At 47.9% G+C, this 18296-nt stretch overlaps 1 protein-coding gene across 2 annotated transcripts in view; it reads right to left on the bottom strand.

Annotated features, from left to right (window-relative positions):
- The window catches only part of PHGDH (phosphoglycerate dehydrogenase), a 34915-nt gene extending 16847 nt beyond the window's left edge, over positions 1-18068 (bottom strand). Inside the window, exons 1-5 of one of the 2 annotated variants that reach the window (XM_023641323.2) lie at positions 17719-18068; positions 6145-6296; positions 4409-4474; positions 931-985; positions 734-832 (exon numbers count right to left, since the gene is read on the bottom strand). In XM_023641323.2, the coding sequence (XP_023497091.1) occupies positions 734-832; positions 931-985; positions 4409-4474; positions 6145-6296; positions 17719-17856 (510 nt within the window). In that variant the 5' untranslated portion in view covers positions 17857-18068. Of the gene's footprint in view, positions 1-733; positions 833-930; positions 986-4408; positions 4475-6144; positions 6297-7912; positions 8200-17718 lie in introns of those variants that run through there. The other variant, XM_070267123.1, reaches the window with a different exon arrangement.
- Between the last annotated feature and the right edge of the window lie 228 nt (positions 18069-18296).

Here is an 18296-nt window from a genome sequence, read left to right on the forward strand (position 1 = left end):
CTGCAGTTTGAACCCACAATCTCTCCCTCAACAGCCATAGTAAACATGGCTAGCACTGCCAGCTGCCTCGTCTCTCTGGCCTATCTGGGCACCCCTGGGGGTCCCCTCTCTTGGCTGGGCGGTCTCCTCCTTTGAAAGGTTTCCTGGATTGGCCCTAGGGGGTGGCAACGCTATTGATGACATCCCTCCCTCAAACAGAAGCCTACTGAGCTCCCAGAATAGGATAAGGCAGGGCCATGGGGAGAGGCAGGGGTCAGGGATAAATTCTGAGAAATGTGAGCTCTTCCCTCCACCATGGGCTCTCCGTGTATAGACAAGCACCTTTCAATCTCTTCTGGACTGTGGAGGGGACCTAGGAGATGGATGGACAACTGCTCTGTTGTAAGGCTATAAATTTGCTCCTGTTTTCTGAATTATCACAGGAGACAGATAAGGAACAAAACAAGGAGACCCTCGCAGGAGAGGAGGAAAGGAAGGTACACAAGACCCATCCCTGTTCCACTGGGACTCAGGGCTGCAGGACCCAAACCAAGGATTCTCAGATTTCAAGTTCAAGTGTCCAGATCAGCAGGCCAGCCTCCCTGCCTCCCCGGCTTGACCACTTGTTTAGTCAGGGGCCCTAAGGGAGGGCGCACCCTCCTAGGACAAAGCCTTTAGCTTCTCTCAGGCAAAGCTGCCTCTTCCAAAACTGTTACAGGAAGCCCCATGTCAAAGGGGCCCAGCGATCTCTTACCTTCATCCCAAAGGACTGCATCCGGGTGGCCACCTCTCTCCCAATCCTGCCCAGGCCAAGAATTCCCAGGATCTTTCCATTCAGCTCTGTTCCCATGAACTGCAGCCAAATAAGCAAAAAGCAAAGAAGCTGAAATCAGCACCAAGAGGGGACCTTGGCACCAGGCCCAGGGGGGTGAGCCAAGGTCAGCTGCTCACCTTCTTCCGGTCCCATTTGCCACCTTTCATCGAAGCCGTAGCCTGAGGAATCTGCCTGTAAGGACAGACAGAGGTTTAGTGAGCCCACCCAGACCCCTACCAGCCCAGGAAGGCAACATGAGGTCTACACAACCGGGGCCTGGGAGTCACTGCCCCAGGGAATCAAGCTCAGTCTGGGCCTGGGAGCTCAGGCTCAGCAACAGTGAAGCAGGTCAGGGGAGTCTAGCAGAGGGAAACCCTCAGCAAGACCTGAGTTGGGAGCCATGGGATTTCTGTCTCCAGCTAAGAGTCTGGGAGGAGGTTCTGATTCCACCTCAGCCACTGAGGTGTCAATCTGTGTGTCTCAGGGTGAAGAAAAAGTAATAGCCAATCCCCCATGGTTTGTAGGGATAACAAAGTGATGACATCAAGTGCTCCAGAAGTTTGAGGATTTTCATTTTCCTACTCCATCCAGGGCCACAATCTATGACATCTTCCACTATATCAGGGGACAGCTGATTACGTATTCTTCCTTGAGAGTTCTTAAGCCCCAACCAACTCACGGTAGAGTGGAGTGGTGGGTGCTACAGTCTAGAAACTTCTAATATCCACACCACCCCTCGTCCTGCCACCAAATACACACACAGACACTCCACACACATACACTCCCTCCACAGCCTATCTCCTCCTACTGGTTAACATGGAGGTCTGAGTCTCCATGTATTTTCTAGAAGGGATAAAGGAAGTTAGGGCAAAGTTAGAGGTCAGAGGGCAAGATATGTCATGTAAGACTTGGTCATCCAGGCTTCTCTAGAGGAGAAACAACGTCTAGAACGTTTAAGGAGAACCTTGTCTGTTTTAGACCCTCTATAAGAAATGTTTAGACCACATTCACTCATTTAATGCTCAAAACTGCACTGAGGTTAAACATCATCCAACTAGAAGTAGCTGAATCGATTCAAAGCCAAGGAAGACATCCCCGCCAGTTAGCCTCCCAAGTATTTAAATGCAGGCTTTCCTGCCGGCCACAAAATTCAGTGATGTGTGCACGTGTGAGCGTGTGTGTGTGTAAAAAGGAGATTCCAAGATATTGTTCCTGTATTTCCACTTCAACGACTTCTTATAAAAAACATTCACTCGTATCTACACATGACCAGGACACAGACTTCCACGTGAGGGTAAGGTGGAGGGTAGAACCTGTGCTCCTACGATCAGAGCCCCGTCAACTCCTGGGAATAAGTACCAAGCTTCCTGGGGAAGAAGCTCCATCTCCCTGTTGTGGCCCATCAGGCCTCAGTAGAGGGCCCTCGTCTAGGAATATAACAAGGACAATGATTTGCCTTGAGGAAGTGCTCCCTTCTCAGCAAAGCTAGCCTGATAAGTGCCTCTGGCCTAGTGAGACAGAGACCCTAGCTGCCTCCTGTCAGTTCCCACCTCTTCATCTCTGCCCACCTGACTCCATGGTGCTAAGAGATGTGGATGCAGAACCAGAGTGCAAGAAATCCCCAAACCTCCCTCTGGCTGCTATAACCAAAAGGTCAAGGAGCCTCGCCACATCCAACATTTTGGCGTCCTCACCAGGCCAGTGTCGGGAAGATCATGACGTAGGTAAGGGGTCTCCTGATAATTAAATGGTAGCTGGCCTGACTTACAAGGGGAAGCAGAGGCAAAGTAGGCAAAGTGGTGGAATCTGTATTGGTTGTATTCTCCTCTCCTTTCTGTGTCACTGTTCTTCTCCTGCCCCTGAGGAACTCCTGCCATGTGTTCAAAGTGCCCCACTGTGAGGCCCATGCAGGCCTGCTCTCCACCCACACTACCCAATGCTCTCAACTGTACCGTCCACAGCTCCCATTCATTCTCTTCTATCGCTGCCCTGCCGGGAAAGCACTCTGATTAAACAAACACACAATAGGATATGAGAGACTAGGAATTCCTTCTTAATAGGGAGCTTATTTCTCAGTGTGGATGCATCTTTGATGAGATGAGGATGTGGACGAGTAGTTGGCAATGGGGCACCTCCTTCAATCATTCCACTTCACCTACACCTATAAATAAAGCTGGTCCTGGAATAAGGGGAAAATTATTCCTGGGTCCCAAGCCTTTCCTTCCACCGCCAGAAAAAAAGTGAGAGAATTAATAGAAAGCTGCACTGAGACCCCTCCTTCACTCAAAAACGAAGACAAACACAAAAAATACCACTGGATTCAACAGTGTATTTGAAGCCTGGGCATGAGGCCTCAACACTTCTCCAGGGGAAACGCATCCAAGCCCAGAGGTTCTGGGAGATCCAGACAGCCAGCCCAGGGACCCCTTCCAGACCAGGTCCCCTTGCTGGGTAAACTGTCCTGTTTCTCCCTTTCTCCAGCCTCCTCTCCTCTTCACTGGCCAGTGAATATCAGGGAAGACCTAAGATCTCAGGTAGAAATCTCGAGGAAGAGTTAGAACAAAGGTGAACTCCTCCAGGTTCTCTCCCAGTAGGAGGGAGAACAAGTCTTAAGAGTGGAAGAGAGTAATTTCCATCCCCAGACGTTTTCAGTCCTGAACAGAGAAATGAGGAGTCCCAGCTGCCTGGGTCTTCTGTTTTAAGGATCCAAGGATCTACAAAGGGACCTGGGCCAGCTTCCCACCCTGTCCATTGTTCCTTGCCCTTCCCACCAACCACAGAAATGCCTGAATTGCCTGTTCAACAGCACTGCTCAATACAATCATTTCACTACCCAACACACTAAGACTCGTGCACATTATGTGCCATATCTATTGGTTCCTAGGCTGTCCCCTCTACTCAAGAGGCCCAGACCCACAAAATTCCTGCTGGCAGAGGAAGAGATTTGGCCATTTGAGTTCCCTCATGTTATGAGTCCACAGTGTGCACAAGCATCCCAGGGCAGCTTTTTTTCCCATTCTATTATAATACAGATCTATAAGGAAAGTGACAGAGGTAAGATCCAGGGGCGACAGGAATGACTGAGGGACATAGTCCAGCTGCAGAATCCAGAGAGCTGCTTGGATGAATTAACACTCGAGCTTACTCTTGAAGAAAAAGAAGAGTTACTTAGACAAAGATGACGGGGAAGGATGCTCCAGGCAGCAGAAATGGCATTTGCAAGGCTTAGCAGTTAGAGAAGGCAAAGTGTGTGTGGAAACCTACCACTACGACTAGCACAGAGGATGGGTGTGGAGAGTAGAAAACGACTGAGGAGAAAAGGAAGATCATACACAAAATTCTTTTTCTCAATGAGCCTGCTGAGAGGTAATGAGCAGCAGCCGTGTAACCGCCCTCTTCCTATTTGCAAGCACGTAGAACCTGAAAGCCTCTCAACCTTGGTGCGTGGAACAGTATAACGGATGTTCAGCAGAAGACGGATGGCCTTGAAGGTTCTTAGCAGTCTGCATGTCGCCAAGCTGAGTGTTTCTAAGTTTCTCTGGGTCACTTTGCCTGGAGAGTCATAATAATTGATATACCAGAGAGACTGGCTCTGCTGAGATGTCAGGGACTTACCTGGCCAGACACATGATCATCCCACAGGTGAGCTCCGCGGCACTGAGGCTGTTCCCATTGGGGGTGCTGAAGATCAAAGAAAAGAGGGGACATCAGGGGACCCATATCTGGTATTCCCACTCCTGTCCCAACTGAAAGCCTCGAGTGCTGTGCTCTCTCCTGCCCCCTGAGTTTAGCAGTTCTTATCCAAACCCCACGCCTCCATCCTGGGTTCTCTGATGTACTCTCGCCCTGATCCCAGGGTTAGAAGGAAACTTCACTGCCCTGGCTTTCTATTTTCATGTGGAGGGACCTCCGTTAGAGAAACCCACCTGGCCTCTCTACCCAAACTCACTTCTCCGGAGGCAGAGAAGTGCCTCACTCCTTAGGAGATGCGTGTGACTCAGCCCTTTTCTCTCTCCTCTCACTTCGGGATCTACCTGCCTATAGAGAACATGAATACCCGCTGCTCGCTGCCATCAATCTTACGGAGGCTGTGCCCAGGATGGGTGGGCAAGTCTACTGAATGCAGAGGTCAGCCCATGGCCCACAGACCTTCATCAAGTCTCCCAACCTGGCTTTTATTAGTAACAAAGCTAACATTTTTATCTCCACCTGCCAACTTCTCCTCCTCTCTCAACAAGTTCTGAGCTGAGAAAGCTTCCTCACACCTGAATGCATAGGGCAATGCCGACTCTGCTCATTTTGCAGAAAAGAGAGATGGCAACCCACAAAATTATTTTTGTTTTTTCAAAGGCTTTTTTTGTTTTTGACTTTATTAACACATATGTTCATTCTCCTTCTTCCCCTACTGGGTCTTTTCATCTCTGGGAATGAAGGTTACAAAGAGAAAAACGTCAAGAGAACCTATAAAAAAAATCAAGACAAAAGGATTCTCAGAGTCTGTCTGTCCACAAGACCACCTGCCTCCTGGCTCCCCCAGCAAACAGGCTGTATGGGGACGCTGGAAGAGGTGCAGGGACTGGAGGCTGCTGCCTTTGGGTCCAGAGCAAGAGTTAACATTTCTACTGTTGGATATTGACCTCAGTCAGATGATCAGTCAGTTAACCTCTACCCTATAGGGGGAAGTGGAGGGAAAGGATTGGAGGACGACGAGGTTCCCAAGGGAAGAGAATAGGCTTCAGGACAGAGAAGTGGACAGAAGATAGTCTTGCCTCATTATATAAGCGCCAGAACAGGAGCCAGAAATGAGTGTGGCCTCGGGCTGGCATGCTGACATGGCCTTTGCCCTGGGTTTCTGCAAAAACAGCTTTATGGGGACCTTTTTCCTCTTGGCCCTGGAGTGTTAAAAATAAACTGGGGCCCTGGCTCCAGAAGGGTGCAGGGAAGGGAGGAAGAGACAGAACGTAGAGTCACCCTACTAGCAACTGCACAGGGAGACAGAGAAAAGCAGAGCTAACAAAACACGGCTCTGGAAGAACAATGAGGGGAGGGGCAGAGCCAGGGCAGGAACACAGATAAATTCACCAACATTCTTCTGATTCTGAACCAGGCTGGAGACAAGCAAATATCTGCGGAGTGGGTTTGGGAAGCATTTTAAGATTACAAAGAGAGCTTCAACGTCAAAAACCTTCAGAACCACTAAGCTGTGCGTGCCACCTGCCTGGACTTGGCCTAGACCAGACATCCTCCTGGAAGTCCTTCTAACTCTGACTGGACTTTTTCTAAAGTAAGTTTCTTCCTCCTCCTTGTGGTCAGTCTCCACACTCGCCCCCGATCCGGCCTCCTAGACTTACTTCATGACCAGAATGCCCTTCCTCGTTGCGGCCTCCAGATCCACATTGTCCACGCCTGTGCCAGCCCTGCCCACCACCTGGAGCTTCTCTGCCGCATTGATAACATCAGCGGTCACCTTCGTGGCCGAGCGGACGATAAGGCCTTCGCAATCCTGAGGCAGAAGAAGAAACATCTGGGTCCACAGAATTGGTCTAGAAGACCTCCTAGAGCTTCTTTGCCCAAAGTAGGAGTTCCTACATGCTGGCCGACTTTGGATATATTCAAGGAAGGGAGGGCAATGGCATCCGTATATTGTTTACACATCTGAAAGGCTCTGCCATCAGTCAGGCCTGGGTTCAAATCTAAGCTCCACTCATGAGCTATGAATCTGAGCTTTGGCCTCAAGTGTGTGGGGAGGAAATGAGATAGGACAGAGACAGCACATGGCACCATAGCTGGCCCTGCTCATTGGAAATTACTCCCTCCACTGACATTGAACTACTGAAGGCGAGAGGTGGGATCAAATTCTACTTTGTAAGCCCCTCTGCCTGGCGCATGGGAGGCACTCAATACATGTTGGTTGGCTGAATGAACAAATGAAGTGAATAAAAGACAAAGTTGTTGAAAGAAAAACATTTCCTAAAATAGAGCTCAAAGTAGGGGGAAGAGGGAGAACAATTAAACTGGTCTAGAGTTGCTCAGAAAACCAGGCAGCGTTAGACTAAAAATATACAAATGTGCAAAATAAAACTTACTGGATTCATCATAGCCACTTTACTTGGGCCAAGCTAGATCCTTAAGGAAGACCGTCTTCCTTAGGTTCATCCAGAATCCTAAGGTATCTTCTCAGAATCAGGATATTGTTGCCCAGATACCCAATGAGAATCCCCAAGAAATGGAGCAGGTGAACAAGTGCATACTCTGCCCCAAATTGGCCATCCCAGGTAAAGCAGCAGCAAGCGTCGTTGCATGAGCAGCAAGCTTGGAATCAGGAAGCTGAGGTTCTAGTCCTAGGTCTGCCAACACCAAGTCACGTCACCCCCAGCCCTGGTCTCTATCAGGATAAAATAAGAGGGTTCGGCCAGATGGCCTCTCAGGTTCCTCCCACATCTGATCTGACACCCATGAGTGTAAATCTCTCTGAATTTTCCCCAGCTGGATCCCATGAGAAACTTCTCTCTTCCCTCCCTATCACATGGATTCTGGAGACAGAGAAAGGTCAACGGGCACCTGGCTCCGAGGGCGAGGGCCCCAGTGCATTTACCGTACACGAGCCCAGAGCCCAAGAACAAGTCCGGACAAGCTACATGGAGAGAGAGCAGAGGGCTATTTTTTTCAACTGAGGGGAGAAGATGACTGAAGCTTATGCTGAAGCAAACAGTATTTAGACCTGGAGGGCTTCCAAACCATGGAATGACTGTTCAAGAGAGGCTGCAGAGTTATTTCTCTGGAGGTGTGCCTGACAGCAGAGAGGCAGATGCAGGAGTGCTCTTGGGCACCCCAAGCCCCCTTATGTCTGTGGTTCTGAAATAGAACCTCAAAATGTAAGATTCAAAGAAACATTTACAAGCATCTGGTCCAACCCCATTTCACAGCTGAGAAACTGAAGCCGAACAAAATCAAGGCTGCCCATTTCCCTCCTCCTCCCCTTTTCATTTCTTCCTTCCATCTATGGGGTGCCTGGGATGTATGTAGCTGGCATTATGCTAGGTTCTGTCAACACAAGATGAGTTAAGTCACAGCCCCAGCCCTCAAGGAGCTCACAGTGACAGACACACCAAAACTCACCATTACACGCGTGTGCTACGTCCGCAGAGTTTACAAAGCACAGCAACATGGAAAGGTTAGAGGAACGAAACAGGAGCCACCCTGTCCAGGCTGACTGTCAACACTCAGCCTGCACCAGGTGGACTCTTGAGGGCACTCTGAACCCCTCCTATGGAGCAGCCTAGATGAACATCAGCCAATGCCTGGGCAGAAAGTGACCACTGCAGTCTGTCCCACCTTCAAGGCCACCACACTGGCTGCAAAGAAAAGGATCCACCTGCCTGGACACACCCCAAACTTTACAAGGCACAATAAACCTCTCTTCCAGGAAAATTTTGCCAACAACCCTGGACTTGAAGATCACTCCCTCCCCCTAGTTTTGTATTACCTGTTTCACATTTAGTTGTCCTCTCTCTGACCTGCAGTCTGGCCTACTTATTTATGTTTTACGTCCCTAAAGCAAGGGTCATTTGAATAGCTGATACTCAGTAAAACATTCTGCCGAATAAATGAATTCAGTAATTGCGAGGCCCAAGGAAACCTATCCTCACCATTTTCCCCGCCCCAACCTTCCTTCCCCAAATGCAGGCATACCTGAGAGAGATTGTGGGTTTGGCTCCAGATCACCACAATAAAGCTAATATTGCAATAAAATGAGTCACAGGAGTTTTCTGGTTTCCCAGTGCATATAAAAGTTATGTTTACATTATACTGTGTTCTATTAAGTGTGCCATAGCATTATGTCTACGAGAACAATGTATGTACCTTAATTAAAAAATTCTTTATTGCTAAAAAGTGCTAACCATCATCCAAGCCTTCAGCGAGTCGTAATCTTTTTGCTGGTAGAGGGTCTTGCCTCAATGTTAATGGCTGCCGACTGATCAGGGTGGTGGTTGCTGAAGGTGGGGTGGCTGTGGCAATTTCTTAAAATAAGACAACAATGAAGTTTGCCACATTGATTGACTTTTCCTTTCATGAACCATGTCTCTGAGGCATCTGATGCCGTTTGATAGCCTTTTACCAACAGTAGAACTGCCTTCAAAATTGGAGTCCTCTCACCCCTGCCACTGCTTTATCAACTAGTTTTATGTAACAGTCTAAATCTTTCGTTGTCATTTCAACACTCTTTACAGCATCTTCACCGGAGTAGATTCCATCTCAAGAAACCACTTTCTTTGCTCATCCATGAGCGGCAGCTCCTCATCCATTTAAGTTTTACCCTGAGATTGCAGCAATTCAGGCCCATCTTCAGCTCCACTTCTAATTCTAGTTCTCTTGCTATTTCCACCACATCTGCAGTTACTTCCTCCACTGAAGTCTTGAACTTCAGTCATCCATGAGGGTTAGAATAAACTTCTTCCAAACTCCTGTTACTGTTGATATTTTGATCTCTTCCCATGAATCACAAATGGCCTAGCTTTCAGCCTACCTCCGTAAGGTGAATTCTTTCCAGAAAGTTTTCAATTTACTTTGCCCAGATCCATCAGAGAAATCACTATATATGGCAGCTATAGCCTTACAAAATGTATTTCTTAAATAATAAGACTTGAAATTTGAAATTACTCCTTGATCCATGGGCTGCAGAATGAATGTTGTGTTAGCAGGCATGAAAACAACATTACTCTCATTGTACGTCTCCATCAGAGCTCTCGGGTGACGAGGTGCATTGTCAATGAGCAGTGACATTTTGAAAGGAATCTGTTTTTCTGAGCAGTAGGTCTCAACAGTGGGCTTAAAATATTCAGTAAACCAGGTTGTAAACAGATCTGCTGTCATCCAGGCTTTGTTGTTCCATTTATGGAGTACAGGCAGAGTGGATATATCATAGTTCTTAAGGGCCCTCGGATTTTCAGAATGGTAAATGAGCACTGGTTTCAACTTAAAGTCACCAGCTGCATTAGCCCCTAAAAAGAGTCAGCCTGTCCTTCAAAGCTTTGAAGCCAGGCATTGACTTCTCTCTAGCTATGAAAGTCCTAGATGGCATCTTCTTCCAATATAAGGCCATTTCGCCTACATGAAAAATCTGTTGTTTAGTGTAGCCGCCTTCATTAATTATCTTAGCTAGATCTCTAGATAACTTGCTGCAGCTTCTATATGAGCACTTGCTGCTTCACCCTGCACTTTTATGTTAAGGAGATGGCTTCTTTCCCTAAACCTCATGAACCAACCTCTGCCAGCTTCCAACTTCACTTCTGCCTCTTCCTCCCCTCTCTCAGCCTTCACAGAATTGAAGAGAGTTAGGGCCTTGCTCTGGATTAGGCTTTGGTTGAAGGGAATGCTGGGGCTGGTTTGATCTTCTATCCAGACCAGTAAAACTTTCTCCATATCAGCAATAAGGCTGGTTCACTTTCTTATCATTCGTGTGTTCACTGGAGTAGCACTATTAATCTCCTTCAAGAACTTTTCCTTTGCATTTACAACTTAGCTAACCGGCGCAAGAGGCCTAGCTTTCAGCCTATCTCAGCTTTCAACATGCTTTCCTCACTAAGCTTAATCATTTCTAGCTTCTGATTTAAAGTGAGAGAGACACGACTGTTCCTTTCACTTGAACACTTAGAGGCCACTGTAAGACAGTTAATTGGCCTAAAATCAATATTGCTGTGTCTCAGAGAATAGGGAAGCCCGAGGAGAGGGAGAGAGATAGGGGAATGGCCTGTCAGTGGAGCAGTCAGAACATACACAACATTTATTGATTAAGTTCATCATATGTGGGCACGGTTCGTGGTGCCCCAAAACAATTACAATAGTAACATCAAAGATCACTGATCACAGACCACCATAACAAATATAGTAATAATGAAAAAGTTTAAAATAGTTCAAGAATTACCAATCTGTGACACACAGACATGAAGTGTGCAAATGCTGTTGGAAAAATGGTGCCAACAGACTCCTTGAGGCAGGGTTGCCAGAAACCTTCGATTTGTAAAAAACACAATATCTGCGAAGCACAACAAAACAAGGTATGCTTATGCAGTCATGTGTCGCTGAATGACAGGGATACATTCTGAGAAATGCGTCATTAAGTGATTTAGTCCTTGTGCAAATATCATAGAGTGTACTGAAGAGGAACAACATTTGCTACCCCAAAATGTATCTCTTTAACATGAGGATTATTTTAGGTTGTTTTTTTTTTTTTTTCCTGCTGAGGAAGATTTACTCTAAGCTAACATCCATGCCAATCTATCTTTATTTTTTAGTATGTGGGCTGTCAGCACAGCATGGCCACTAACAGAGTGGTGTAGGTCCGTGCCCAGGAACCAAACCTGGACCACAGAAGAGGAGCACACTGAACTTAACCACTAGGCCACCAGGGCTGGCCCAGGCTGATTGTTTTTAAGAAACAAAAGACTCAAAAAGTTTTTCTTGTTACCCCTTGCTTAACTGTCTAAAAGAATTCAGATAAAAAAACTGTCTCAAGAAGTGAGCTATCACCTTAGCAAAACATGAATTAGGTGGTAGACAGGGAGGAACCTAGAAAAGCCTGTTTGTTGGGCTCCCCTCCGTGTTCTTCTGTTTCTGTGTGGCCAAACAAACAGTTGTTTTCCAAATGTTTGCTCCTTTTCACTGACCTGTGAATGGTCTTCCTTCCCTTTGAAGTTCCTGACCCCCTCTCCACCCCCAACACCAGTTTTGTCTTTAGCTGAGGATGGTATTTAAGGTAAGGGCTTTGGCCATTTTGGTGAGTTACTTGGTTTTCCTGGGTTTCTCCCATGTATATGTGTTAGTAAACTTTTGTTTGTCTTTCTCCTGTTATTCTGTCTCATGTCAGTTTAATCCTTAGACCAGCCAGAAGAACCTAGAAGGGTAGAGGGAAATTTCTTCCTCCCCTACAGTACTTACACGAACCTAGATGGTATAGCTTACTACACACCTTGTATATATGGTACTAATCTTATGGGACCACCATTGTATATGCAGTCTGTTGTTGACCAAAACATTGTTATGCAGCACGTGACTATAATTCAAACATGTCACATGATTGAAAATCCACCATCAGAAATCCCTTCTCTTGACCATGATAAGAAGGTATAAGAGCTACATATGACAGTGCTCAAGGGTTTTCTGAAAAGGGCGAGCAAGTTGCAAGGGAGCCAGGAGGAAAATGTTCAGAAATTGACAACTGGTCAACAGAACCAAATAGGCGTTAGACAAACAGACCCACATACATGTGGGAATTTAGAAAGTAATGAAAGTAGAATTCAAATTGATGGAGAAAGAAAGATCTACACAATAAATGGAATTAGGAAAATGTAGGGAAAAAACATTTAATTCCTATCTCACTACAGATGATTAAAAATCCAGATGAATTAAAGAATTTTTAAAATATAAACCTTAGAAGAAAATGTCAGGGGCTATTTTTATGATCTTGGGATGGGACAGGTTCATAAGCAAGGCACACATCCCAGAAACCATAAAAAAGAAAACACTGACAAATCCAATTACAGTTGAAATTTAAACTTCTGTATGGAAAAGATCCTATAAACAAAGTCAAAGGCAAGTGACAGGCTTGATATGAGGAGAAAACTCCCTGCAACATATAAAACAGAACAAGGATTCATCATCTAAAATGATCAAGACTTCCTACAAATCATTTTTTAATGATATAGAATCCAGTAAAAAATAGGCAAAGATATATGTAGGTAATTCACAGAATAACTGCAAAGTGGTCAGCAATTTATAAAATGACTCTTAAACACTACCTATCAAGGAAATGGAAATTATAAAATGCAGTATTTTCAGGCATCCTACTGGCAAAAAGAAAACTGATAATATTCCGCATTGGTGAGAATGTAGGGAAATCGTGTCAATTGCACAATCTTTTTGGAGGGCAATCTGGCAGTGTGTAAGCACATTTTTAGTGTGCCTTCCCTTACCACCAGCAATGGTACCTCAGGTATCACTGAGGTACACACCAAGGAAATAAAACCTCTTCTGAAGTGGTCAGCCCAGGACCAAAGGTCAGAGTTCAATTGATGAGAAGCAGGTATGGAGCAGGAACCACCCAAAGAGCCACAATTTTATTACCTTGCCTCTCTAGTATCAACATCTCAGGCCCAGCCCTGCTCCAGATGCTAGACCCAATCATTCCCTTGGGCCCCAAAGGGCTGGCCTCCTTGAATGTTCCCTCCAAAGCTGCCACCACTCTCCCGAACCCTTGAGAATCTGCTTCCCACAGGACAGAGTGGCTGTAGGAAAGGATGCAGACTCCCCAGCAGTCCATCCCATTCTTGCAGGCACTCAGGACAAGCACAGAAACAGCACTTTTTGAAGAAGAAGAAGAAGAAGATTAGCCCTGAGCTAACATCTACTGCCAGTCCTCTTCTTTTTGCTGAGCAAGGCTGGCCCTGAGCTAAGATCCATGCCCATCTTCCTCTCCTTTATATGTGGGACTCCTACCACAGTATGGCTTGCCAAGTAGTCCCATGTCTGCACCCAGGATCCCAACCAGCCAACCCCAGACTGCCGAAGCAGAACGTGCGCACTTAACCGCTGCGCCACCAGGCTGGCCCAGTACTATTTTTTTTTAACAAGCACAGCTTCGCTATGGAAAGATCGCCCTTATAAAGAGTTAATCTGTATTCTCTCTACTTTTCCCTCAAGGGTGGTGTCCCTCAAACCACCTTTCTTTGAAGCCAGGAAGGCTGAAGAGCATCCAGTCAGACCAGTACAGACGTGCATTCAGAGCTCACCTGTCCCAAAGGGCGAATCTGCCTGTGGAGACTCCCATTCAGCAGACCCTGGTCCCACACTGAACGGGGCATCCCACGTGATCAGAGTCCACTAGCTTTCAAGGTCTTACACCCTCAACTACCTCCACTTCATTCAATTGCATCATCGATTGATTCATTGAATCAGGATATATTTATCGAGAGTCTATGTCAACCTATCTTCCACTGACCCCTCAAAAACCCCTGCACTCCCAGGCACCATCCCCTTCTCAGGTCACATGTCATCTCTCCAACACTTGGCTCCCTGCCGCCCTCTAAGCTACCCCCTCTCCTTTCCTCTACTTATGCAAACCGTGGCAGGCCTTTTCAAATCCATCCGCATCCCCCCTGCAGTTTGCGGTGATTATAACTTTCTGAGGTCCTCTTCGGCACTCCCCTGGCAGGAATGCATCTGTCTCAACACACACCACCTCTGATGTCTACTGCTCTCTGCATTCAGCGTCAGTGAATGAGCGCCAGCTGGAACAGGCACTCCCTACACTTCATTGTCCTCCCAGCTCCCCATCCCTCAGCTGCCTTAGAGCTGGGAAACAACAGGCCACTGTTCTGCTGGATTTATGGCTGTCCCCAACAAACTATGCTAACTCAGCGGTGGAAACCCATTCCCGTTCCTCAGACTCACACATGCCTCCTTTCCCAGGGAGGACAGGCTTGGCCTTAGGGGCAAATCTAGCATTGTTCTTTCCTCTGACTTATATCACAGTGGAGGTCAAAGAAACTCCCCAGGTCACATTCCCCAGCTATGGAAAATGCAGGTAGGCAGCATTTGGCATAATATGTGTAATCCTAATTAAGTAGATGGCAATTTAACCTTTGCAAACTAAACCCCAGTGTAAAGACTGGGAACTTTGGGGCCGGTCCTGTGGCCGAGTGGTTAAGTTTACGCGCTGTGCTGTGGCGGCCCAGGGTTTCGCTGGTTCGGATCCTGGGCATGGACATGGCACCACGCATCAGGCCACGTTGAGGCGGCATCCCACGTGCCACAACTAGAAGGACCCACAACTAAAATATACAACTATGTACTCGGGGGGTTTGGGGAGAAAAAGCAGAAAAAAAATAGATTGGCAACACTTGTTAGCTCAGGTGCCAATCTTTGAAGAAAAAAAGACTGGGAACTTATTTTAAAAGAGCCTTTCAAAAGAAGAACTCTTGCATGGAAATTTACTCCTTTCTTTATCTTTCTTAAAATTCTGAGAAAAAGATATAAATGTGCTTCCATAAGTTAAATGCATTACCAGCATGCGAGTGAATTCTGACCAGCATTGCTATTTAATGAAGCAGAACAAAATATCAGAATGCATCACATATAGTAAGGATGTTATTTCACGAAACTTTAGTGTGTGTGTGTGCACACGCATGTACGTGTGTACAATATGTGTATACTGAGTTATGATGTAGAATGAATTTCTTATTGTGGGTCATGGTCAAAGTTTAAAAGCCACTGATACGTGGTAAGATTATTTAAACATTCCTGCATATTAGCTTTATTTAAGATGTGACACCTACTGACAGAAGACGGGTACAAAATCTAAGAGTTTTGTGAGTTCCAAACAAGATACTTTATTATTCCAATCCAGTGTTTTCCAAACTTTTTTAAGACCTACACTAAGAAACACACGTTTAAACTGTGATTTTATACTCACATAGCACACACACACAACTACACACATAATTGAAACAAATTTCATGACACAACACTTAGCCTTACTATCTGCTTTGCTCTCTGATATTCTTTATTTTGTTTTTTTAAATGCTAATGCTGACCCATTAAAACAATTTCATTACCACCCACTAACGAGCTGTGACCTGCTTCAAGCCTGAAGAGCACGGTTCTGGGAGGTGATTGTACTTCTGACCACGGAGTGAGAAAGAGCAAACTGTGCTGCCCAGAATACCAAGGAGTGGGCACAGAGGCCAGGCCTGCTCAGGCAACGCGCTCAAGCTTCCTGCAGGATTAAAGGTGTTTAAACCGGGAGGGCAGGGCACTAACCCAGACACCTCTCCACGCAGAGTGAAAAAGCATAGCGGGGTTATGAGGACCCTCCTCCAGGGGCTGCCCAAAGGGGCTGACCAGCATTCTGAACCTAATGCTTTACAAAGACAGACACGAAGGCTGGGTGCTCCCAAGGAGCCCAACAATGACAAACACACCTGCTCTCCTGCCAGGAGTTTTCAGTGCCTTTAAAATGTCCTCCAAGTTTCAGCTCCAGACTCTGAGCACCCACTCAGCTGACTTTCCGACTTCATGGAACCCTTCCACCACAGGGGAGGCCCCCCCTTGTCAATTCTGTGCTTATCCCTCCTTGTCCCCACCCCATCCCCAGAGTGTAAGATTTCTCATTTCCATAAGAAAGGTGCAAAGCCCCAAGCCAAAGCCAGGCTTCCCAACCTGGTAGTCTGGTGGCGCTGAGGATCAGAAGCTTGCCTAGAGGCCACACCACTGCCTTCTGGCCATTGCTCAGAGTCAAGGCCATTGATACCACCCACACAACAGAGAAGGTGACAAGTGTGAGGTGCCTGCCTCCCATCCAGTCCTACTGTGCTCCAAGGATCAAGTCCTGAGCCCCTGACCCCACCTTCCAGGCTAATAGCTCCCTTGTCTCTACTCTTCCAGTAGTGAGCAGGCAGAGGCTGGCGGCTGGATGGTCTCATTTAGCACTCAAGTACTGGGTCATCTGGTCCATCATCTCAGAGTTGGCCAGGCTCCCTAACTAGCCTACAAGCTTTCCGAAGGCAAGGACGGGTCAGAAACTTCTCTTGCGTGCAGGACAGGGCTAGATACAGCACCATGGTGGGGTGGAGGGGGAATGGGGGAGAGTCCATGGAGAAACAGCAGCAAATACAAGGGCAGACAAGGAGGCGCAGGCAGTTTTGAGGACCATGCGGTTAAAGCAACAGCAGCCGCCTCAGAGGTTTGATTTCAGGGGCCCCAGAAGAGAGAATCGTGGGAGTGGATCTGCACTGAGGCTGGCGAGGTTAATAGAAGGCTACACTGCGGGTGTGGGAGTTTGGGGGTGAGAGAATACCTCGAGTCAGTGTGCTGAAAATACCGGGGTGCTGGGTGCAGTACAGAGGTAAAAAGTGCAGGAACTGGGCTGAAGAGTTCACAAAGTAAATGTCCTAAGACTGGACGAGGCCGCCAAGCCTTGCAGGACCCTTACAAACAAGGCAGGGAAAGATTTGATGCAGATGGTGCTAATTGTGTATCACAACAAATTGAGATACATTCCTGAGAAAGATTTGCTAAGAAATACAAATTTCCTGGGGGCGTTTGGGATCGGATTCTAGTCCAGTCTGGTCATTCCTGACCAGCGATGAGGCCGAAGGTGAGGCGATCCACTGCGGCCGCGGGCTGAGACTGAGCCCGGAGGTTGGCAGCGGCGGCAGCGTGGGCGGCCCCAGGGATCTCGGGCGCCCCCGGCCCGCCCCCTTTCCTGCCAGAGCTCCCAGGAGACCGAGGGGCGGAGAAAACTCGCAGCAGTCTTGCATCAGAAAGGCGGGCAAGGTGTTTGCTGCTCCAGCCGGGCCGCCTTCCCTGCAGCTTCTCCAGCAGCCAAGAGACAGGCTGGAACTCCGCCAGCGCCCCCCAGGGAAGGCAGGACGCGGCCAGGCGAGCCAGGGCTTCGTCGGGAAGGATCACAGGTCCCTGGGCTCCCGGCCGGGAAGCCACTTTGGCGCCCCTCCCCCCCAGTGCCCCCGAGCAGGGGGAAGAGGCGGCGCTCGGCTGCCAGGGCCACTGCGCGCGAAGGCGCTGAGGGTGCCGCGCTGGCATCCCCGCGGGCAGCCTGCAGGACCAGCTAGAACAGCCTGCACTTTGCAAAGCTCGCGGGAGGCAAGCCAACGTGAAACACGCGGTGCAAACTGAACGGAAAGTTTGCATCCTGCAGCTCGCCACCGTTTGTTCCTCCCTGCTTCTCCCCGTTCCCTCATGCCCCAATAATTTCAGTAGGCCTCAGGACTGACTGATACCAGGGACTGGAGGGGGGGGGGGAGTGGGGAGTCGGGGGGGTGGCGGGGGGAGCGTGCTGGCCCGGGTGCGGCCAGACTGTTTCGGCGCAGGATGCCACGGAGCTCTTGTCTTTCTCCCGCTCGCCTTACCTGCAGCTCGGCTATCAGCTCCTCTTTGCTCAGGTTCTGCTTCTCCACCACCTGCAGCCCTCCATCTTGCAGGATCTTCCGGCAGCAAGGGTCCAAGCTATCACTGATGAGCACTTTCCGTAGATTTGCAAAGGCCATTGCTGGAGACGGCTTCGGAATCGGCCTCTTCCCCCTAGGCAGAAGCACCTCAAGCAAGAAGCTGCCGTTCCGGCTGGCGGGCTCCTGTAACTAGGCAAGATTCGCGATCTCCCGCTCCCCCTTTACCTCCCCCTCCTCCTCCCACTGTCTCTTTTTGATTGGACAGAAGTGGTCCAACCGTCGGTGGCTCCGCCTCCTCCTCACGGTTCTGAGCCTTCAGATTCCCTCCTACTTTATTAGTCTCTGGCAAAAACTTTCTCACCCAAAGCCCTTGCCTACGCCTGGTGAGCACAGAGAAGCACAGTTTAAGCTGACTAGCTGATTCATATCTGAAATAAATTGAGAAATATTTGTTCCCACGCTGAGAGAAATGTTTCATCTTCTTTCCTCCTAAGAACTCATTCTTTAATTCCTTAACAAGCATTTATTGAACGCACCAA

This window comes from Equus caballus, chromosome 5, assembly GCF_041296265.1.
Source record: "Equus caballus isolate H_3958 breed thoroughbred chromosome 5, TB-T2T, whole genome shotgun sequence".
Classification (NCBI taxonomy): Eukaryota; Metazoa; Chordata; class Mammalia; order Perissodactyla; family Equidae; genus Equus; species Equus caballus.